Consider the following 20,033-nt stretch of genomic DNA (forward strand, 5'->3'; position numbering starts at 1 on the left):
TATGGTTGCTTTACATGATAATATTTCACCTGTCTTGTTTATGTAACACTTTAAAAATCAGCAAAAGGGTTATATAAATAAAATTTATTATGAAACAAAAGGCCAAAAACTATTATGTACATAGTTTAGTCCTATTCAGTGTCTACTCGGCGCTTCTTGGCTTGTCTCTTGTATTCATTAAATGGAGCATCGCTTGTCACTGTCCAGCAATAGTCTGCAAGCATTGATGGGCTCCATTTGCCCCAATAGCGTTTCTCCATTGTTGCAATGTCCTGGTGAAATCGCTCGCCGTGCTCGTCGCTCACTGCTCCACAGTTCGGTGGAAAAAAAATCTAGATGAGAGTGCAAAAAATGTATCTTTAGTGACATGTTGCAACTAAGGCTTTTGTATGCCTTGAGGAGGTTTTCCACCAACAACCTGTAGTTGTCTGCCTTGTTGTTTCCGAGAAAATGTATTGCCACTAACTGGAAGACTTTCCATGCTGTCTTTTCCTTGCCACGCAGTGCATGGTCAAATGCATCATCTCGAAGAAGTTCATGAATCTGAGGACCAACAAAGACACCTTCCTTTATCTTAGCTTCACTTAACCTTGGAAATTTTCCATGGAGGTACTTGAAAGCTGCTTGTGTTTTGTCAATGGCCTTGACAAAGTTCTTCATCAGACCCAGCTTGATGTGTAAGGGTGGTAACAAAATCTTCCTTGATTCAACAAGTGGTGGATGCCGAACACTTTTCCTCCCAGGCTCCAATGACTGTCGGAGTGGCCAATCTTTCTTGATGTAGCGGGAATCTCTTGCACGACTATCCCATTGGCAGAGAAAACAGCAGTACTTCGTGTATCCAGTCTGCAGACCAAAGCAAGAGAGCAACAACCTTCAAATCGTCACAAAGCTGCCACTGATGTTGGTCATAGTTTATGCACCTCAAAAGTTGTTTCATGTTGTCATAGGTTTCCTTCATATGGACTGCATGACCAACTGGAATCGATGGCAAAACATTGCCATTATGCAGTAAAACAGCTTTAAGACTCGTCTTCGATGAATCAATGAACAGTCTCCACTCACCTGGATCGTGAACGATGTTGAGGGCTGCCATCACACCATCAATGTTGTTGCAGGCTACAAGATCACCTTCCATGAAGAAGAATGGGACAAGATCCTTTTGACGGTCACGGAACATGGAAACCCTAACATCACCTGCCAGGAGATTCCACTGCTGTATTCTGGAGCCCAACAGCTCTGCCTTACTCTTGGGTAGTTCCAAATCCCTGACAAGGTCATTCAGTTCACCTTGTGTTATGAGGTGTGGTTCAGAGGAGGAGGATGGGAGAAAATGTGGGTCCTGTGACATCGATGGTTCAGGACCAGAAGTTTCATCCTCTTCCTCGTCTGACTCAAGTGAGAATGATTCTGGTGCATCAGGAACCGGCAGTTCTTCTCCGTGGGGTACTGGGCGTATAGCTGATGGAATGTTTGGATAATGCACAGTCCACTTTTTCTTCTTTGACACACTTTTCCCAACTGGAGGCACCATGCAGAAGTAACAATTGCTGGTATGATCTGTTGGCTCTCTCCAAATCATTGGCACTGCAAAAGGCATAGATTTCCTTTTCCTGTTCAACCACTGGCGAAGATTTGTTGCACAAGTGTTGCAGCATATGTGTGGGGCCCGCCTCTTGTCCTGATCTCCAATTTTACAGCCAAAATAAAGGTGATAGGCTTTCTTAACCATAGTGGTTATACTGCGCTTTTGTGATGCAAAAGTCACTTCACCACAAACATAGCAGAAGTTATCTGCACTGTTCACACAAGTATGAGGCATCTCTGCTCACTTTGGCTAAACAGAAATGTGTCCCTTTGCAAAATCAAACACTGACAAATAAGAGAGCACGACACTGTATGATTTCTAGAGCTGATATAGGGCAATTTGTTCAGCAGAATGATGTAAGCTTCGTTATGATTGCATCATCCATGACTTCTAGGAATAACATGATGCAATTCATATCATGTATGATGCAATACCAGCTTCAGATTGCATCATTCATTGTTTTGCCTAAAAAGCAAGTACTGTCCAAACCCAGTCATAGATTTATTCATAGATCCAGTCAAAGATGTGTTTTAGTCATTTCTGGTTTAAATTGAGATCCCTTCCCTTTATAACTCACTTATCCTCCGCTATTCCCAAGTAAAGGGTCGTTTATACTGACCCAATAGCATAACTTGAAATCTAGAGCCAATCAACAATTTTAAGCATCATTTTCGTTCTCAGTGACCCAGAATTAGTAAAGTTTGACTACATTTATTTCAGTAGCATTTTCGCTGTAGAGCAGTGTAATTATAGAATTTTGAATGCACTCATGAATGATGTTCATCTTTTTTCTCTAAGTGCTTTCAAATCTTTTGGGAGATGCCTGTCATCAGTTGATGTAATTAGTGAACAAACATTTACATAAAGAAGGAGAAACCCCCCCTTCAAAAAAAAAATGAGTCACAGTGTTTGGTTATGGGTCTGAATGGTCCCAGAACTCAGGATGTTTGGATGCAGAGTCTTGGTTCAGCACATTATGGAGACATAGGACAGCTGCAAATATTGAATGCAGAGCCAAGCTTTCAGACAGTTTGGGGGTATTTAGATGTGGGGCTCTGGTTGGAACCCTCTCTCTAACCTCCTCCACACACACCTAAAGGTAAACAACAAGCCCCAAAATTCTACTTCAGTGGCCATGCCTATGAGGAACATTGTGAAGAGCCCTAAGAAAACAGTAAAATGGAGAAATGTAGCAATAGAAATTTCAACATCCCTTCTGCTTTTCTGGAAAAAAGGAAACTTTGTGGTAAGTCCACCTAACAAAATACTCAGAGAAACATAATTCAAACAAATAAAAAAATGTGAAAAGTATTTGTGTTTCCTTTCTGTTTCTGGCTCATCCAGGATAATGTTACCTCTCTCATCTTCTCTATTCCCAGTGTGAAAATATAGGAAATAACTATCCATTCCTGTGTAGAAGGCCAGCGATCCATCTTCACTAGCACAATGTAGTTGAATAGCATCAGGTACCCGATGTATGCCAACTGTAATGAAACAAAAATTTCTTTTGACATCAGTAACCACTAACTAATGTTTATACAGCATAGTCAGATCCTCTGAGGTGGCTTTAAAACCCTAATTTCAGTTTGCAAAGATCTTCTATCTGAAAACAGAGAGGAGAACATCATCAGCAGCTATGCAAATTGAATCTGCATAACAAATGGAAGATCTAAAATAAATGCTTGGAGGTCTCCTCTCCATTGCTACTGCTGCTTCACAAGTATAACCACTCCCATCATTGTTAACACAGCTCACGTGGATCTTCACTACGCCTGATGGGATCAGTCATGGTTCTATGGTTCTCCAGGAGGCCACTATCAAAGCTAGACTTCCTAAGTCACCTTTGTGAACATTTCCAATCCAGTCCATTTCCCTCCTACCTATTGCTTTTTATTCACCTGATATTTCTTGTCCACACACACAATCATTCTGACCTAGTTCCTCTACCTCAGACCCACCCTGACCTTCTCTCCCTTAATGCACAACCCTTTTAATCTGGATCCCCTGTATCCAAGTTGATGCTGTGATAGATATGGCAATTTCCTGCAACATTCTTGGAAAACCTTATTGTCTTATGTAATACTATGGGAAGGAATTGTATGTAACCTCTCTAGGGGGAAGATGTGATATGAAGTGTGGAGTTTAAAGGAATATAATTAAATTGTGCCAAAAATAGACTTTTTGGGGAAATAAATGCAAAGTAGATTTCCTGGAAAATGCCTAGGGAGAGATTAATGCAAATTCCTCACCTCCAGTTATGCAAAAACCCAGCCTTTTGAAGCTACATCCTCCAGGAGAGGTTAACTGTCTGCTGGTTACTTGTTTCCAGGATTTAGAGATCAAAGACTTGAGCTGTTTAAAGAAAGAGGCTGATCTACCCAGCTGATGTTCTGGTTCTGAATCTGAGACAGTTAAGAGTTTATAATCATGGGGAAAACCCAGTTGCATGTTTTGAAGGAGTGACACCTACCAGAGCCTAAGGTTGGAGTTGGTGCAACCTCTGGTAAGCCTTTTAGCATGTGCATAGGTTATTTTAATTTTTTAATGTCTTCTCTGTAATGCTTTCACCTTAGGAATAAACATGCTTGCTTATAAAGAGCTGTGTGGTAACTTATGACTGTGGGCAATACACTGGGCATAGCCTCTGGGGAGAAAGCAAAGCACAAACACTGGTTTCTTAGGCTTGCTGGGGATATCATAGTATAGACAAAGAACTGTGCAACCTGGAAAAACCTTTGAGGAGGGGGAGAGATGTGGGTCTGTGCCCAAAAGAGGTGACAGCTGAGGAGTCAGGAGCCTAGTGTGGGTGCTCTTGGTGGACAACAGGGGGGAATACAGGTGGAGTTATCCTGAACTGTGACTACTACTACCTGCCCTGACTCAGAGTAATACTGCATCTAGTCTAGTCATCATACATACTGTTTCTACCACCTTGACCATCTATATCCTTACTGCTCTGGCCTAACTGCTTCTGTTGCTCACCCACCTATCCTCACCTCTATCCAAGCTTCACAGCACAACTGCTCTGGTCCTCTCCCTTCATATTTCTGCTATCTGCCCTATCATCTATAGGGGGTCGAAAAAAGATGGTGGTTTGTTTTTTTTAGTATGGGACACAGGCCATTTATAAAAAAACAAATCAAATAAACGAAGCACCCCCAATAAGCCAACTAGGAGAAACTATGAACATAAGAATGGCTATACTGGGTTAAGCCAATAGTCCATCTAACCCAGTATCCTGTCTTCTGACAGTGGCTGGTGCCAGATGTTTCAGCAGGAATGAACAGAACAGGGCAATTATCGACTGATCGATCCCTGGTAGATCAGTCCCAGCTTCTGGCAACCAGGGGTATAAGGACATCCAGAGCCTGGGGTAGCGCCCCGACCATCTTGGCTAACAACCATTGGTGGACCTATCCTCCATGAACTTATCCAATTATTTTTTGAACCACTTATACTTTTGGCTTTCCCAACACCCCATGGCCATACTTTCCACAAGTTGACTATGTATTGTGGGAAGAAGTACTTCCCTATCTTATTTTTAAACCTGTTGCTTATTAATTTCATGGCGAAGGGGGTAAATAACACTTCCCTATTCCCTTTCTCCACACCATTCATGATTTTATAGACCTCTATCTTATATCACTCCTTCATCATCTCTTTTCTAAACTGACCAGTCACAGTCTTTTTAATCTTTTCTCAGGGAGGCTGTTCCATACCACTAATCATTTTTGTTGCCCTTCTCTGTACTTTTTCTACTTCTCATATATCTTTTTGAGATGGGACAACCAGAACTACATGCAGTATTCAAGGTGTGGACATATCATGGATTTATATAGTTTAATTATGATATTTTCTGTCTTATTACCTATCCCTTTCCTAATGGTTCTTAACACTGTTAGCATTTTTGACTGCTGCTGCACATTAAGCAGATGTTTTCAGAGAACTAGGACTCCACAATCTCTTGAATGGCAACAGCTAATTTAGACCCTATCATTTTGTATGTATCGTTAGGAATTAGGTTTTCCAATGTCAATCATTTTGCATTTATCAACATTGAATTTCATCTCTCATTTTGTTGCCCAGATGCCCAGTTTTGTAACTCTTCAGTCTGCTTTGGACTTAACCATCTTGAGTAATTTAGTATCATCTGCAAACCTTGTCACCTCACTGTATACTTCTTTTTCCTGATCATTTATGAATATGTTGAATAGCACTGGTCCCAGTAGAGATTCTTGGGGACTTGCTATATACCACTCTCCAATGTGAAAACTGACCATTTATTCCTATCCTTTGTTTCCTGTCTTTGTACCAATTACTGATCCATGGGAAGACCTTCCCTCCTATCCTATTAATGCTTACTTTGCTTAAGAGCCTTTGGTGAGGGAACTTTGGCGACTGACATGGAGTCACTGTGGAATAATTCTGTGGCAGGGATATTTGACTTTGGTCAGACTTTGCAGTGCTCAGTTCCCTTCTCTTTTCCCTGTGAGTACCTCACTGTTCGAGCAACAGCTCTATAACACAGAATATTTTAGGTAAAACTCTTCAGAGAACATCTTCAGTGCCAGGCATAGAGAGTTAGGCGTGTGTTCTGTTAACGCTGACATCTTATTACAAGTGTTTGTATTTCAAGAAGTAGGTTTCTCTTTCTTTTTATTGTGTCTAAGTCTCTAAGTCTATTGCCTAAGCTGTAACAAGGTCAAAAGGAAGCAACATAGTAGGACTGTGTATTTTGGAAGCAACATAGTGGTGACTTCAGTGGTGATAGATAATGATCAGCACCTAACAGAATTGGGTCCATAGTTCTGCTCTATTCAATTAGTTCACACAAACAATTTGTTGAAGTGTGTGAAAGCATAAGGCTTGCAGTACTGAGTGCTGGCTTTATTTTCAGTCACTGGCTTGGAAACCACCTAGACAAATTCTTTAAATTGACCATAATTATGAGCACAGCTAAAATCTACCTCTTCTACTTACAACAGGAGGAGAAAATGGACTCATCCCTTCTTTCAGATCTGTATTTGGTGATTAGATTGTTTCTCTAGAGCTAACCTGATCTTCTCAACATGTTTGAAGGAAAGGGAGAGCCAGGCTGACCTGCTCTGGGGTCTAGTCCTTTTGAGTCAACAGACGTCCAATCTGAGTGGGACTGGCTGGACTGAAAATGTTGCTACCTAATTGAAAGAACAGCTTCAAAGTATGATGGGCCTATTCCCCATGCAAAACAACATAGGGACAGTGTCTTTGAAAGCCAGTTGATCCCACCTCTTGATGTCTTTTTTGAGTTAAAATGTACCTATTAGATAGATCTTGCCTGTTCTTGGCAACTAATCCCACTAATCCAAGTTGAATTGGGTCCCTTTAATGAATGAGTGGATATTAGTGTTGTAAAAATACAACATCCATTTCAATAGTAACAGTCACAAGACGCTGAGTTTAGCCCACTCCAATATACATTAAGAATGATGGTATTAGATGTGGGCACAGAATAATGGAATGATTTTATATGCCATTCATACTGACAATTGTGTAATTGACATGGACACTTTCCCTGCTTGTTGAACCCTGGATACAAAGATTTTGGGGATTTCTTTTGAATAATTTTTAGGCTATACTTCTTTTTAAAAAATGAGTCAGACTGATTTCAGAGCTATTCTAACCCTTACCTGGAAGTTGCTTTTCTTTCATTTTGCAGCATTTCTCATTCAAGTCCAATCAGCCAGGCCCCACAGCCTTACTTTGCTCTGGAAGATGAATCTAGCCAAGATCCATTAATAAGTGACCCTGACCTCCCTCAGGACTTAAAATAGTAGAAACAGGTCTAAATGAAAATGTAGTATTGATCTCCCTCTTCCATTTCAGGATTGAAATAGTAGTGCAAGCCAGGACACTCATTTTGCTTACAGTGGAAAGAATTTTCTTTGTAGGAATAATGCACATTGATACTCATAATGATACTGGACTGCTGATGAGCAGTTTTTAGATTCATCAACTTGATTAACATTTATTAGCTACAGTTCAATAGTATCTTGTTGGATGACAATTGCCAGCTTGGAGTGAGTTACTAGCATCTGCTCCCCACCATGGTTTGATCTCTGCTGACAGCGAGCTGTTTGTGTTGCTTATATATGTATCATTAAGGTCTCAGCAGGAAAGCATGATTTTTTTTTTCAGATCATCTCCCGAAATAGGGAGTTCTTTTTTGTGATTTGCTGAAATTGGGGTTGGGTTCAGCAGAAGGTAGATCATGAAAATTAGCCAAACAAAACAAGAATGATCTAAGAAAGTACACTGCTGTAGTAGCTGATACCTACTTTAATTAATTATGACCCAGTTATGGAGTCCTTACTCAGGCAAAGCTCCCACTGAGTCCAACAACAAATTCAATGGGAGTACTACCTGATGGTGGACTTCAGAATTTGGCTCTATTATTATAGTACTTAGAGACAGCTGTTTCTAAAAATATGTCTACAACATTTACAGGCTCACCCATTTGTCCACGTAAATCACCATTTGTATATGCACATACTGTCTACTGGATTTGCAAATGCCAGTCTACTTCCCCAAATGGCATTTGTGAATGTATTAATGGAGGTCCTCTGAAAATTTGTGCCAGTACAGACAGATACATGAACAACAGAGTGACAATGACTTATTATGAGGAAGATAGCTTACCGTGTAGAACCAAAACTTAACTATGGGTGCATTGTAGAACTCGTATATCTTTCTTCCAAGAGGGATCAGTCTGTGTCTGCTATGAACTTCTTCCTCCTCCTTCTTTCTTGATGATTCTCCATTCCCTCGGCCCAACATTGCCTGTAACAAGAAAGGTAGTTATTTCCTTGTGAACTACGAACTACACCTTAATTGGATCCCACAGGGGGGATTGCTATTTTTGAAAGTGTCAAAAGGAGCCACATTAATTGATTCTCTGATATCTTCATCTTAACATGAAGATCGGATCAGATGACCCATCCCTCTTGGGCCCATGTAGCTGCAGGATTCGAACTACTTTGTTTGCAAACAACCTCTTTTAGATGGTATGATCTGAACTGGAGCTTCCCAATTGTTCCCTCGTAAGCTGAAGGAGCCACACACTTCAGAACTGTCAATACCAATGTGACTACTGAGCTCCATTCACATGTTGGTTCTGGGACAAAAATAAGATGTGGGAGACATTTCTGATTTTTGCTATATTGATTTCTCTTCTCCCGACAGTCACTTTCTATTATGTAGCTATGTGCAAAGCAGAGAAGGTTAGAATAGAAGTTGTTATAGGAAAATGATCAGAGGGTGGATACTGGAAGCGAAACGCAGGAAGGAGGAAAGCAGGTGTTGAAGGTTACTGAATAAGAAATAACGATCCTGGTTGTTGTTCATTTTGATTGTTGTATCTTATTTAGGCCACAATCCTGCAGTGATCTCCATATGGATGCAGAGGCCTGCCCATTGGAGTCCATTGCAGGAATGAGGCTTTACATTGTAAGCTCCTTGCTATAGGGATTGCATCTTCTTCCAGGGTTATTTTCCAGAATGCTGAACACACTTTAGCTGAGGATCTACCACATAGTGTAAATTGCCATAGCTCCATTGACTTCAATGACTTGATTTCATTGACGCTATTACAATTTGCACCAACAGAGGATCTGCTGCTAGGTGTTTTAGAAATAAATACATAAGACATCAATAAATACAATACCAATGGTGACTAAACAACAATAAATACAATACCAATGGTGACTAAACAACAACAATGGTTGTTGTCTACATGTAGAGCTAGTCTGAAATTCATGCTCGACCTTAGAGAGAGAGAATGACTACAATAAATATTACTCACTGAATCTTAAATGATTTTATAACCTCTGAAGAACGGCATTGTTTTCCTTAAAGAAATAAGGCCAAAAAAAAGAGAGAAGCGTCCTCTTGTATTTGTAATACTGACTGTAGAATAGCTCTTTTGTTTTTACTCCTCTCTGAATAGGAGACTCAGAGTAGCTGGAATTTTATGAGAGTTTTCATGCTGCAAGCAAGTTCCCACTCTTACATTTGTTGTGACAGGCACAGATTTTGATACTTCTCCATATAGTGACACCTGCAAGTCAAGTATTTTGATACTATTGTCTTACTTAAGTGGGCTGGTGCTGCCCGGATGCTTTCAGTTAATGTTTCTATAGCACTTTCCTTCTGAAGATTTCAAAGCATTTTAAACATGAATTAATGCAGCCTCAAAACACCCTTGCAAGTATTGCTATTATCCCCATTTTACAAAGGAGGAAACTAAGACTAACTAAGAAACTAAGAGGTCAAGTGACTTGTCTAAAGTCACACAGGATGTCATGGCAGAGATGTTTTCTCCCAATCCAGCATTTGTACTTTAATGACACTGTCCTTCCTTCCTGTGTCCTGATTCAGCAAGGCATTTAATTGTGTACGTAATTAGTTGACTTCAGTTGGATTATTTATGTGCTTAAAGTGCCTTGCTGGAAATGCGATATGGCCCACCACCATAATAGCTAAGCAATTCCTAGATATTTAAAAATAAACATTACAATCTCGTTTGTTTGTTTGTGTGTGTATGTAGACTATACTGAGGAGAAAGCCAAGTCAAAAATGAATTTTACCTTCTGCAATGGGAGGTTGTATTTCTGAGGCTAATGACATTATAGTTCTGTGCCATTCTTCCAGGTGCTGAAAATTTTGAAGGTACTTTTGGGAAGATGCAGGTAAACTACGGCTGAATCCCCTAAACTCTTGATATTATATCTGATGTTTGCTGGGGCACTCCTATATTAAATAACCTCTTGATGACTTTCCTTAATCTATAATATTAATTCATAACATTCATGTTCTTACATTCTATTTCCCTGAATAACCAGATTATTATATTGCTGTAACATCTTTGTCCTTCCTAGGGCTGTCAAGCAAGTAAAAAAAATTAATTGCAATGAATCGTACAGTTAAACAATAATAGAATACTATTTATATAAATATGTTTGGATGTTTTTCCACATTTTCAAATATATTGATTTCAATTACAACATAGAATATGAAATATATAGTGCTAACTTTATATTTATTTTTTATTATAAATATTTGCACTGTAAAAATAAAGTATTTTTCAGTTCATTTAATACTAGTACTGTAGTGCAATCTCTTATCATGAAAGTTGAACTTACAAATGTAGAATTGTGTATAAAAATAACTGCATTCAAAAGTAAAACAATGTAAAACTTTAGCGCCTACAAGTCCACTCAGTCCTATTTCTTGCTCAAACAAGTTTGTTTACATTTGCAGGAGATAATGCTGCCCTCTTATTGTTTACAATGTCACCTGAAAGTGAGAACAGGCATTTGCATGGCACTGTTTTAGCCGGAGTTGCAAGATATTTACACTCCAGATGCGTTAAAGCTTCATATGTCCCTTCATGCTTCAACCACCATTCCAGAGGACATGCATCCATGGTAATGATGGGTTCTGCTCGATAATGATCCAAAGCAGTGCAGTGCAGACTAACGCATGTCCATTTTCATCATCTGAGTCAGATGCGAACAGCAGAAGGTTGATTTTCTTTTTTGGTGGTTTGGGTTCTGTAGTTTCTGCATCAGAGTGTTGCTCTTTTAAGACTTCTGAAAGCATGCTCCTTACGCCTCCCAATCAGACTTTGGAAGGCACTTCTTAAATCTTGGGTTGAGTGCTGTGGCTTTTTTTTAGAAATCTCACATTGGTACCTTCTTTGCGTTTTGTCAAATCTGCAGTGAAAAAGAGTTCTTAAAACGAACAACATGCTGGGTCATCATATGAGACTGCTATAACATGAAATATATGGCAGAATGTGGGTTAAACACAGAGCAGGAAACATACAATTCTCCCCAAGGAGTTCAGTCACAAATTTAATTAATGCATTTTTTTTTAAATGAGCGTCATCAGCATGGAAGCATGTCCTCTGAAATGGTGGCCAAAGCATGAAGGGGCATATGAATGTTTAGCATATTTGGCACATAAATACCTTGCAAAGATGGCTACAAAAGTGCAGTGCGAACGTCTGTTCTCACTTTCAGGTAACACTGTAAATAAGAAGTGGGCAGCAGTATCTCCCGTAAATATAGACAAACAAGTTTGTTGATATTTTAGCGATTGGCTGAACAAGAAGTAGGACTCAGTGGACTTGTAGGCTCTAAAGTTTTACATTGTTTTGTTTTTGAGTGCAGTTATGTAACAAAAAAAATCTACATTTGTAAGTTGTGCTTTCATGATAAAGAGATTGCACAATGGTACTTGTATGAGGTGAATTCAAGACTACTATATCTTTTGTTTTCAGTGCAAATATTTGTAATAAAATAGCATAGTACACTTTGTATTCTGTGTTGTAATTGAAATCAATATATCTGAAAATGTGGAAAAACATCCAAAATATTTAATAAATTTCAATTGGTATTCTATTGTTTAACAGTGTGATTAAAACTGTGATTAATCACAATTATTTTTTTAAATTGCCATTAATTTTTTTGAGTAATCGTGAGTTAACTGCTATTAAATCGACAACCCTAGTCCTTTCTCTTCCCATACTGTTTGGACTGTTTGACACCCCACATTATTGTGTCGTATCTATAATTTAGAATGCAAGTTCTTAAGGGCAAGCACTGTACCTTGTGATATCTTCTGGGAAGCCTTTCCTACATTTTTTGGCCTTATTAAAGAATAAATTGTAACAATTCAATCAAGGCATGAACATATGTATTTATTTCTGTCTGTCTAGATATTTATAGGGTACTTATTGTTAAGGTATCTAAGTTTTTGCTGCCATTTGTAGTGTTTACACTTTATTTGATTCATGTTAGTTTTCTCAGTGTTATTGCTATTTGCCATGTGGTTGCTCAGTTTCTTGTATTTGACTGAGTACCTGCTAACTGTAAGTCTCTATAGAAAAAGAACAAAGATCTAAGACTCAAGGACAGAGTAGAAGCTGAGTCTTTTCTCTCCCTCTTAAAACCGCACTCCATCTTAGAAGAGTTATTTATCCATTAGCTCATTGTGTCTATCCCAGACGCTAGGGGCATTACCAAATGTGTTTAAAACAACTGGTATTAAATATTAACACAGGGCACCCAACTTAGACTCAAAAAATAAGTCACAAGAAGTTTGGGTGAGACATAGCAGAATAAAAGGAGGAAGTGGTTAATGAACAAAGGAAAATGGTAGCAGGATTCACTTTAGCTAAGCAGACTGACTCACTCCTTGCAGACTCTATCTGCAGCATTCACTGAATGTAATAATACTAATAGAGACTGTTAACCCTTCCCATTACAAAAGGCAACTTGCCCGAGGGACACAGGGACAGAGTTATTTCCCAGGTCATGAGAGAGGATGGTTTTCTGCATGTGATTTGAGATGCTCTGAACAATTTCTGCTCTTCCTGCCTGAGAAAATCATTTGTCTGCTTACTTCCCTCTGCCTCCTGAGTGTTTATGGGGAAAACTGATATCTGGTGCTACATAAATCTGCAGTGCCTATCCTGGGGGCTTCTAGCTCTGTTGCCTGCTTGTGCTCAAGAGTTCTGAGGGAGAGGTGAAAAAGGGCTTTGGCAGATTTAACTAAGGCACTGGGCAGTGTTTCAGGGCGGGTGACTGTTTAACAAATTCCAAACCCTTCACAGTTTTATAAATGTGCGACTCTGAATGGCCCTGTATTCCCCCAGCAGTCAGTGTGATAAGGTCCCGTTCGGTACCTTGCTTTAGGTTCATTTCTTATTTCACTATTGCTGCTTTATTGCCTAGTTATTCTTGTTTTCTTGTGGATAATGATGCTGAGGTTAACCATGTTACAGTCATTTCAAAATAACCATCTACCACAGAGCAGATGGGGAATAGCTTTAAAACTGCTAGGGATTAGGCTTAACCTAATGTCCCAGGATGTTAATTTCATGATGGTATTAACAAATCTGAAAAGCCTTCCCATTAAAAATATTATAGAAAGAGCCCGAGTCAATGGACAGTTTGCACTGTGCTGTTGCAAGCAATGAATGTGAACAAACGTGTCTATTTCTGAGGGGAAGAAGAAGGTAGGAGAAGCAGTGAGACAACACTGAAACTGTTTGGTGTAAATGGCATCTCATTTTCTAATGTAAAACTTTGCCTGTGGTTTGCCATGAGTCAGTCGGGGTAGTCCTGACTTCAGGGCAACACGCACAGTGCAGTATATCTGCAGCATCCTCATTACTTGCTTTCCCTTTGGCCTGCAGTTTTATGTTGTGTGCTACATGTACATTATTGAGTGGGACATGGGGATTTTGTGAGCAGGGTTCTGGGATTTTTTTAGGCATGTGGCTTTATTTCATTGTAATTATGTTTAGAGTTGTTCCAGCAACAAGAAACATTTGGCTTGTGCACTTACAAATTAAAATATGTTTTTTAGTAGTAGCAGTATATATATACTGCGCATTTGTTTTATAACAGGAATTTTGGTCCCACTGAATATGAGCTTAGGCTTTTCAGAACTCATCTTTAGTGAAATGCACACGCTATTTACAAACTTTAGTATCTACAAACTGGTGAGGAAAAATGGAACATAGCTCACTGAATATCCATCTACGTGCACGCGTGCGCGCATACACACACAACCATCTCCACAGTACAGAGGGAAATGATGGCCATGTGATAACGGTGCTTAGTTGGAATGGATGCTTTCATTGTTTCTCGGACAAAAATAGCTAAAAACCCCAGAGATGTAAGCATGTAAAAACCAGCTTTTGCATGTGCTCAATAGTTCCTTTTTCTGAACACTGAGAACACCGTTTTCTAGACCCTGATCTATACTAACTGCAGCTCTACGTGCGCAATTCTGCAGCATCTGCTGAACATTGTTGAAAGAAATAAGCAGAGCCAAAGCACTAGCACTGGGCATATATCTACACAGCATTTTGGAGCAAACCCCCCAGGTTAGGTCAAGAGACTTATAGATTTTAAGGCCAGAAGGGATCGTTATGATTATCTAGTCTGACCTCCTGTATAACACAGACCATACATATCGTTTTGGGGAAGTTCTTCCTAGAGCAGATCGTATAGAAAAACATGCAATCTTGATTTAAAAAATGGTCAGTGATGTGCCAGTGGGCTTGCCACTAGCACTCTAAAAATAACTGTGCAGACAGCACTTTGAAGCTGTGGCTTGGGCAGGAGTTTAACGGGAGGGGTGAGCTTCAAAGCCCAAGCTCCAGCCCAAGCTGAAAGTCCAAAGCTCTGCCTATACAGCTATTTTTAGCACACTAGTGTGATCCCGCCAGCCCATCTTTTGACTTGGCCTATGAGGTTCGCTCCAAAATGCAGTGTAAGACTTACTCTTAGTGTTTGCTCAGCAGCTGTACACAGAGGTTTCCACAGTGTGCAGAAATGTTCTGCAGTTAGAGTGAAATTCATCTTTGTACAAGAAACCAGCATGGGCTAATGCACTACTTAAGTCCCCAAATTATGGTTTTTACATGAGACATAAGTGGTGCATATCCCTTGTGCTGGTTCTCTGCACTGGGGCGAATTTCACCCATAGTGCTTAGCAATGTGAGCAAGCCTATATATTCACCCTGAACTGAGTCATGGGGAGCGAGCAGAAGTGTACGAGCGGGGGTGAATTAAGGCATGGCCAGGGCAAAGGTGTTAAGTTCAGCTCAGTGACCCCCCTTTAGCATTTTCAGCTGCTCCTATTGCTTGCCAATAACAGCAGTTTACTCAAGTCAGATTAAGAGTTGCTGACAGCAGGGAGGACAGACACAGAAATGTGTCCAGGGGTTGTGGGAAAACAATTTCCCTCACAGACAACCATTCAGTGTTTCCTGGCACAAAGAGGCAACCATTTTTTTGCCAACCTTTCCTGGACAACTGTGCTCATTTTCCCCAGTTCACTTGGTCTTTATCATGAATAAGAAAAAAAACAGGGAAAACCGCCCTGCTATCTCACAGCTCTCATCTGTACCACTGCAGCGCTGACCCCACGGAGAAGCTAACTTTCAAAGCTTTGTAGCTTTAGGGTTTCAGTCTGTATTTTTTTTTTTTTAGTTCCAGAAAGAGCCTGAATCATTTCATATCCAAAAAACTAACCTACTTGAGATTTTTTTGAAAAGGGGAATGTCCTAAGCCCAAACATGTTTCTTTTATTTGCACTCTTACTACTTGTAGAAGGGCAGACTCTCTATTTGATGTGGAAAATTAGAACTAAACAAAGAAAATCCTGAACAAATGACTGTGATGTGATATGTTGCTCCTGGAAATAAGACTGTCCGTGGAAGAGTTGGACTCCTGTAGATTTTAGTCTCCTGCCACTCCTCCCCCCATGCAGTATTTCCTCAAATTTAAGTATTAAGGATTAGCGAGTGAAAGTTCCATGCACAAATCCTATGGCTTGTTAACCCTTTTTGTGCTGGGGTTGCAATGATGAAAGAGGAGCTCTAGTAAATGCATTCTTGTGGGCATGTTATATCAGGAAATCCTGTTGCCCATCACCAAAGTGTTAATGAGATTTGTGCCTGGCACACCTATGCACCTGTTAGAAATTTAAAAAGCAAAAATAAATAACAAGTAATTTACAATGTATAAATTCAGCATTCTAGTGACATGTACTATGGATGATAACTTAGGGCTTGTCTATTGGATAGGGTAATGGACATTATGAGGGTGTGATTTCTTAGGCACAGCAATGTGTTGTGCATTAACTGGTCTGTATGGACCCTACTGGTGCATACTAAAGGTTCCCTAATGAAATACTGTTTCAAATGACACTACATTAAAGCCACATTAGGGAACCTTTAGTGCGCACCAGCAGGGTGCAACACATTAGAAATCACACTCCTGTATTGTGCACTGCCACACCATGTACACAAGCCCTCAATTTCCCTCTCCTGATATAACTGTCCCTCTGGGTACTACCAAACAAAAACCTGTTAAAAAGCAGTGTAAACACATAAAAACATGCCGAGTCATACACACTGGCTTTATTTCCCTGCTTTTGCACCTTGTGTGGTCATTTACTCCTGTGCAGAACAAGTGCAGATTGGATGGAAAATGCTATCAGATCAGAATGGTAGCGATTTACACCCACTTTGCATAAGTGTAAGCCATGGCGGTAACACAGTCCTTTTCGTGCATCACAGGGTGGTGATAAAATCCCCCTAGTCTTCTGGGGCAGCAGAGAAAACATAGAACACACCCTATTCTGTAATAATCAATTCACAGAGTTGTACTACTAGCCATTTAAAAAAAGGAGGGCAACTTTATATTCAAGATTCACTTATAAAGAACTAATAGACATTATAAGCATTCTGTAGACCCGAGTGGTGTGTGTTGTGGACAGTGATAAGACCGTACATGGTGTTGTAGATGGTTACAAGTTATGGTTAGAAGCAACTTGTTGGACTCTATAACAATTGATTAACCGTTTATGAAAACATCTGTTAATAATTTATTACTCTCACAGATGGTTTAAAATGTACCCTAAATATCAAGTGTGACCAAAAAAAGGTCTTCATGAAAGAGCTTTTTGAGTAATCCTTCTGGGGTCCTCCTGTCCCAGGGGTGAAGCAGTTCAGATAAAATAAGAACCAATGCATAACTTTCACCCAAAATTTAAACCAAACTATTTTTCATAATTAGAAAATGTCACTTTTTGTGAAGCCTGGGAAAGGACTAGATATAACAGCCTCCTGACAGGGATGCTGTCTTTCTTCTGAAACTATCCAGAAAGGTCCCAGTCTCTGCAAATCTCCTACATCTCCACTGTGGGTCCCAGCAGCTTGCCTGCTGTTGATTGATGCAAAATTAATTAGCTGGGTGTTCTATAGCTCACAACTCAAGGACATATAAAAAACATTTGAATTCAGCAGCAGAGGGCCCAAGACCATATTACAAGAGCTGCTGGACTCCATGGGATCAGCTGGGTCCCCCTGCTCCTGCTTTTTGTAGAGAAAGCTATAGTCAATTCATTCTCCCTGAATTGGGTTATCAGTGGTGTGTGTGCTGCATATCAGGGAGCAGGGGGGCAGAGTCAGTGAAAGGGGAGAGCCATAGGACTGTCAGAAGGCTGAGAGGCGAGAGGAAGGAAAGCTTAAATCCTAAGGCCTGCAGATAAGAATATATCATTCAGAGTATAGTGCTTTTGTAGTGGTAATCAGAAAGTTTTTAAAGGGAAATGAGTATTGGAGACAAGAAACAGAGAGCCAGGATGTTCACAGAGAGATCATGGTATTTACCTCATTGCCATATTTTACCCAATGCCATAAACATGGCACTGTGTGAAGCACTTATTGGATTTGAATAAGCACTTCATGAACTGAGCAGAAGCCAGCAATAATTAATTGTAATTAGTAGCTAATGAGTGGAAAACAGCCCATCAAATGCTATGCTGGCATCTGGTCTTTTCCAATGGCCAGGTTCTTGCCTGCAAATAGGTCCTGTAGGCAGGTCTTGTGGACTGGTTCTTCCGCTTGCCTGCATATTGGGTCCTGTAGGCAGGTCCTTCTGCCTGCCTGCAGATGGGGTCCTGGGGGCAGCGCCTGCTGTTTGCCTGTGGGAAATAGGCTGTTTTTTAAAAAAAAAATAACCAGAAAGAACCCTTTTCTTTTTGACTGATGTGTCTCAGTTGCATCTTGGCCCTGGAAGACCAGGGTGGATTTAAAGCCCTTCAAAGCTCTCTGATGATGGGATTTGCAATTTTTCCCCTACCTTGGCCAAATAAAAAATGCCCATGAAGCTTGATACAAACAAGGAACTGTGGAGATTTGTCTAATCATCGGAATTTCAATGGTTCGAGTCCTTTTGTGGTATGAATTATTCATTCCGGGTTACACTGTGCAATTCTAACATTTTAAATTAAGCAAATAAAATATTCATTATAAAAAAACAGAAGAACACAATCAAATGTAACCCCCTTCCACCGAACTCCTGTTATTATCCAGGGCTAGATTGTGCAATCCTTTCTAAGTACTTCCACATGTGTGCTAGTAAGTAATCACCAACGTGAGAAAGCATTGAGTGAGGGACTCAAAGAGGTGAAATTCTGATTAGACAGATTTCCATATCTTAGCTGTACACCTACCAGTACACTAATTTCTGCTTAACGAGAACAGATAAAAGGAAAAAACCTCCAGTCCCCATCCAAGTTTTGGAAACTTCCATTCTCCCTGCCTTCTGAACACATGAAAGACTAGTGCTCAGTCTCATCCAGGCTACTCATCCTAACATTCTTGGGTGTGTTCTGAATCCTGCAAGTCTATTACATTTAGTTCAGACAATGCCACGTTGCTGTTGGTCAATACATGACGTCACATCACAATGTGATGAGGCAGTATTGTCATGCACTGAGGCAACATCAGGACTCAAAGAGGGAAATTTGGCGATTCAGCATTGCAACGCAAGTATTGAGTCCCGCTGAGGAAAGAGGATTTTTGGAGGCATTTATCCACTAAACTTGGACATTCTAGTCTGCAGTTCCTGTAGAGGTCGGAATAGTAAATTGACAGAACTTAGGCTGGCTTTTGTATTATTTGCCCTTACTGTGAGTTCCATGTCCTCCTCTTCCTTTTCCTTTACAGGTTTTTCTGCTTCCTCTGGCTCCTTCTCTTGTAGATGGATCTCATGGGCCTGAGACATGTAAGGCATGTCATCTTTGTTCTTGAACTCCAAGCTGAGAATTGAAGGAGGAAGTAGAATTCCTAGAATTACCTAAAGCAATAATAATGATAATAATAATATCATCTCAATTAACAGGTTATGATTATGGTGGTAGCTTAGTATCAAATGGAACAAGCCCCTTGGGGAATCTGGGAATCAAACATTCCAGTGTGTAAATTTCAATGGCACCTGGAAATCTGTCATTTGAGATTATGTTTACAGAGGACTGTAGGGAAACTAAGCATAGCATGCCTTGCAATGTTAATAGAAGTTATATGGCTAACTCATGGTGCTGAATAATTTATTTCATACAACTCTAAATTGCTCATCTCATACATATTGTTACAAGCTAGAACACTACAAAATATTACCATACTAGGTAGTAGGCGGAACCACAAAAGCATTGAACCTTGAACCTGAAAAATTTTGCACATTGCACAGTAGAGTGTTCCAGTGTTAATGTGAGACAAAAAATATTAGGCAATAGACTTAGTTCTCTGCAGTAAGTGTTAGCCGTGTCTACAGTACAGAGCCTGTGCTGGCATAGCTATGCTGGTAGAGCCCACTAGTGGAGACACAGCATAAACCAACAGAAGGAGTTTAGCCAGGATGGTAATACTGCCGCCCCAGAAGACATTAGCTATGCCAATGAAAGCACTCCTCTGTTGGCATAGTTACATCTACACTGGGGACGTTGTTGACTTAGCTTTATGTTGGGTAGGGGTGTGATATTTTTGACACAGCTAGGTCAACAAAACTTAGTAGTGTAGATCAGGGCTTAGTAAGTTCCC

General features: G+C 40.0%; 1 protein-coding gene across 9 annotated transcripts in view; it reads right to left on the reverse strand.

The window, feature by feature from the left end:
* Positions 1-20,033, reverse strand: part of TRPM3 (transient receptor potential cation channel subfamily M member 3) — a 600,384-nt gene that overhangs the window by 29,568 nt on the left and 550,783 nt on the right. For 5 of the 9 annotated variants that reach the window (XM_039544757.1, XM_039544758.1, XM_039544756.1 and 2 more), the window contains 4 exons: positions 19,126-19,293; positions 18,011-18,136; positions 8,267-8,407; positions 2,944-3,072 (listed from right to left, as the gene is read on the reverse strand). In XM_039544757.1, the coding sequence (XP_039400691.1) occupies positions 2,944-3,072; positions 8,267-8,407; positions 18,011-18,136; positions 19,126-19,293 (564 nt within the window). The remainder of the gene's footprint in view (positions 1-2,943; positions 3,073-8,266; positions 8,408-18,010; positions 18,137-19,125; positions 19,294-20,033) is intronic. The other 4 variants (XM_039544762.1, XM_039544760.1, XM_039544764.1 and 1 more) reach the window with 1 other exon arrangement.

The sequence above is a fragment of the Mauremys reevesii genome, linkage group 6 (genome assembly GCF_016161935.1).
Source record: "Mauremys reevesii isolate NIE-2019 linkage group 6, ASM1616193v1, whole genome shotgun sequence".
In the NCBI taxonomy this organism is placed as follows: Eukaryota; Metazoa; Chordata; order Testudines; family Geoemydidae; genus Mauremys; species Mauremys reevesii.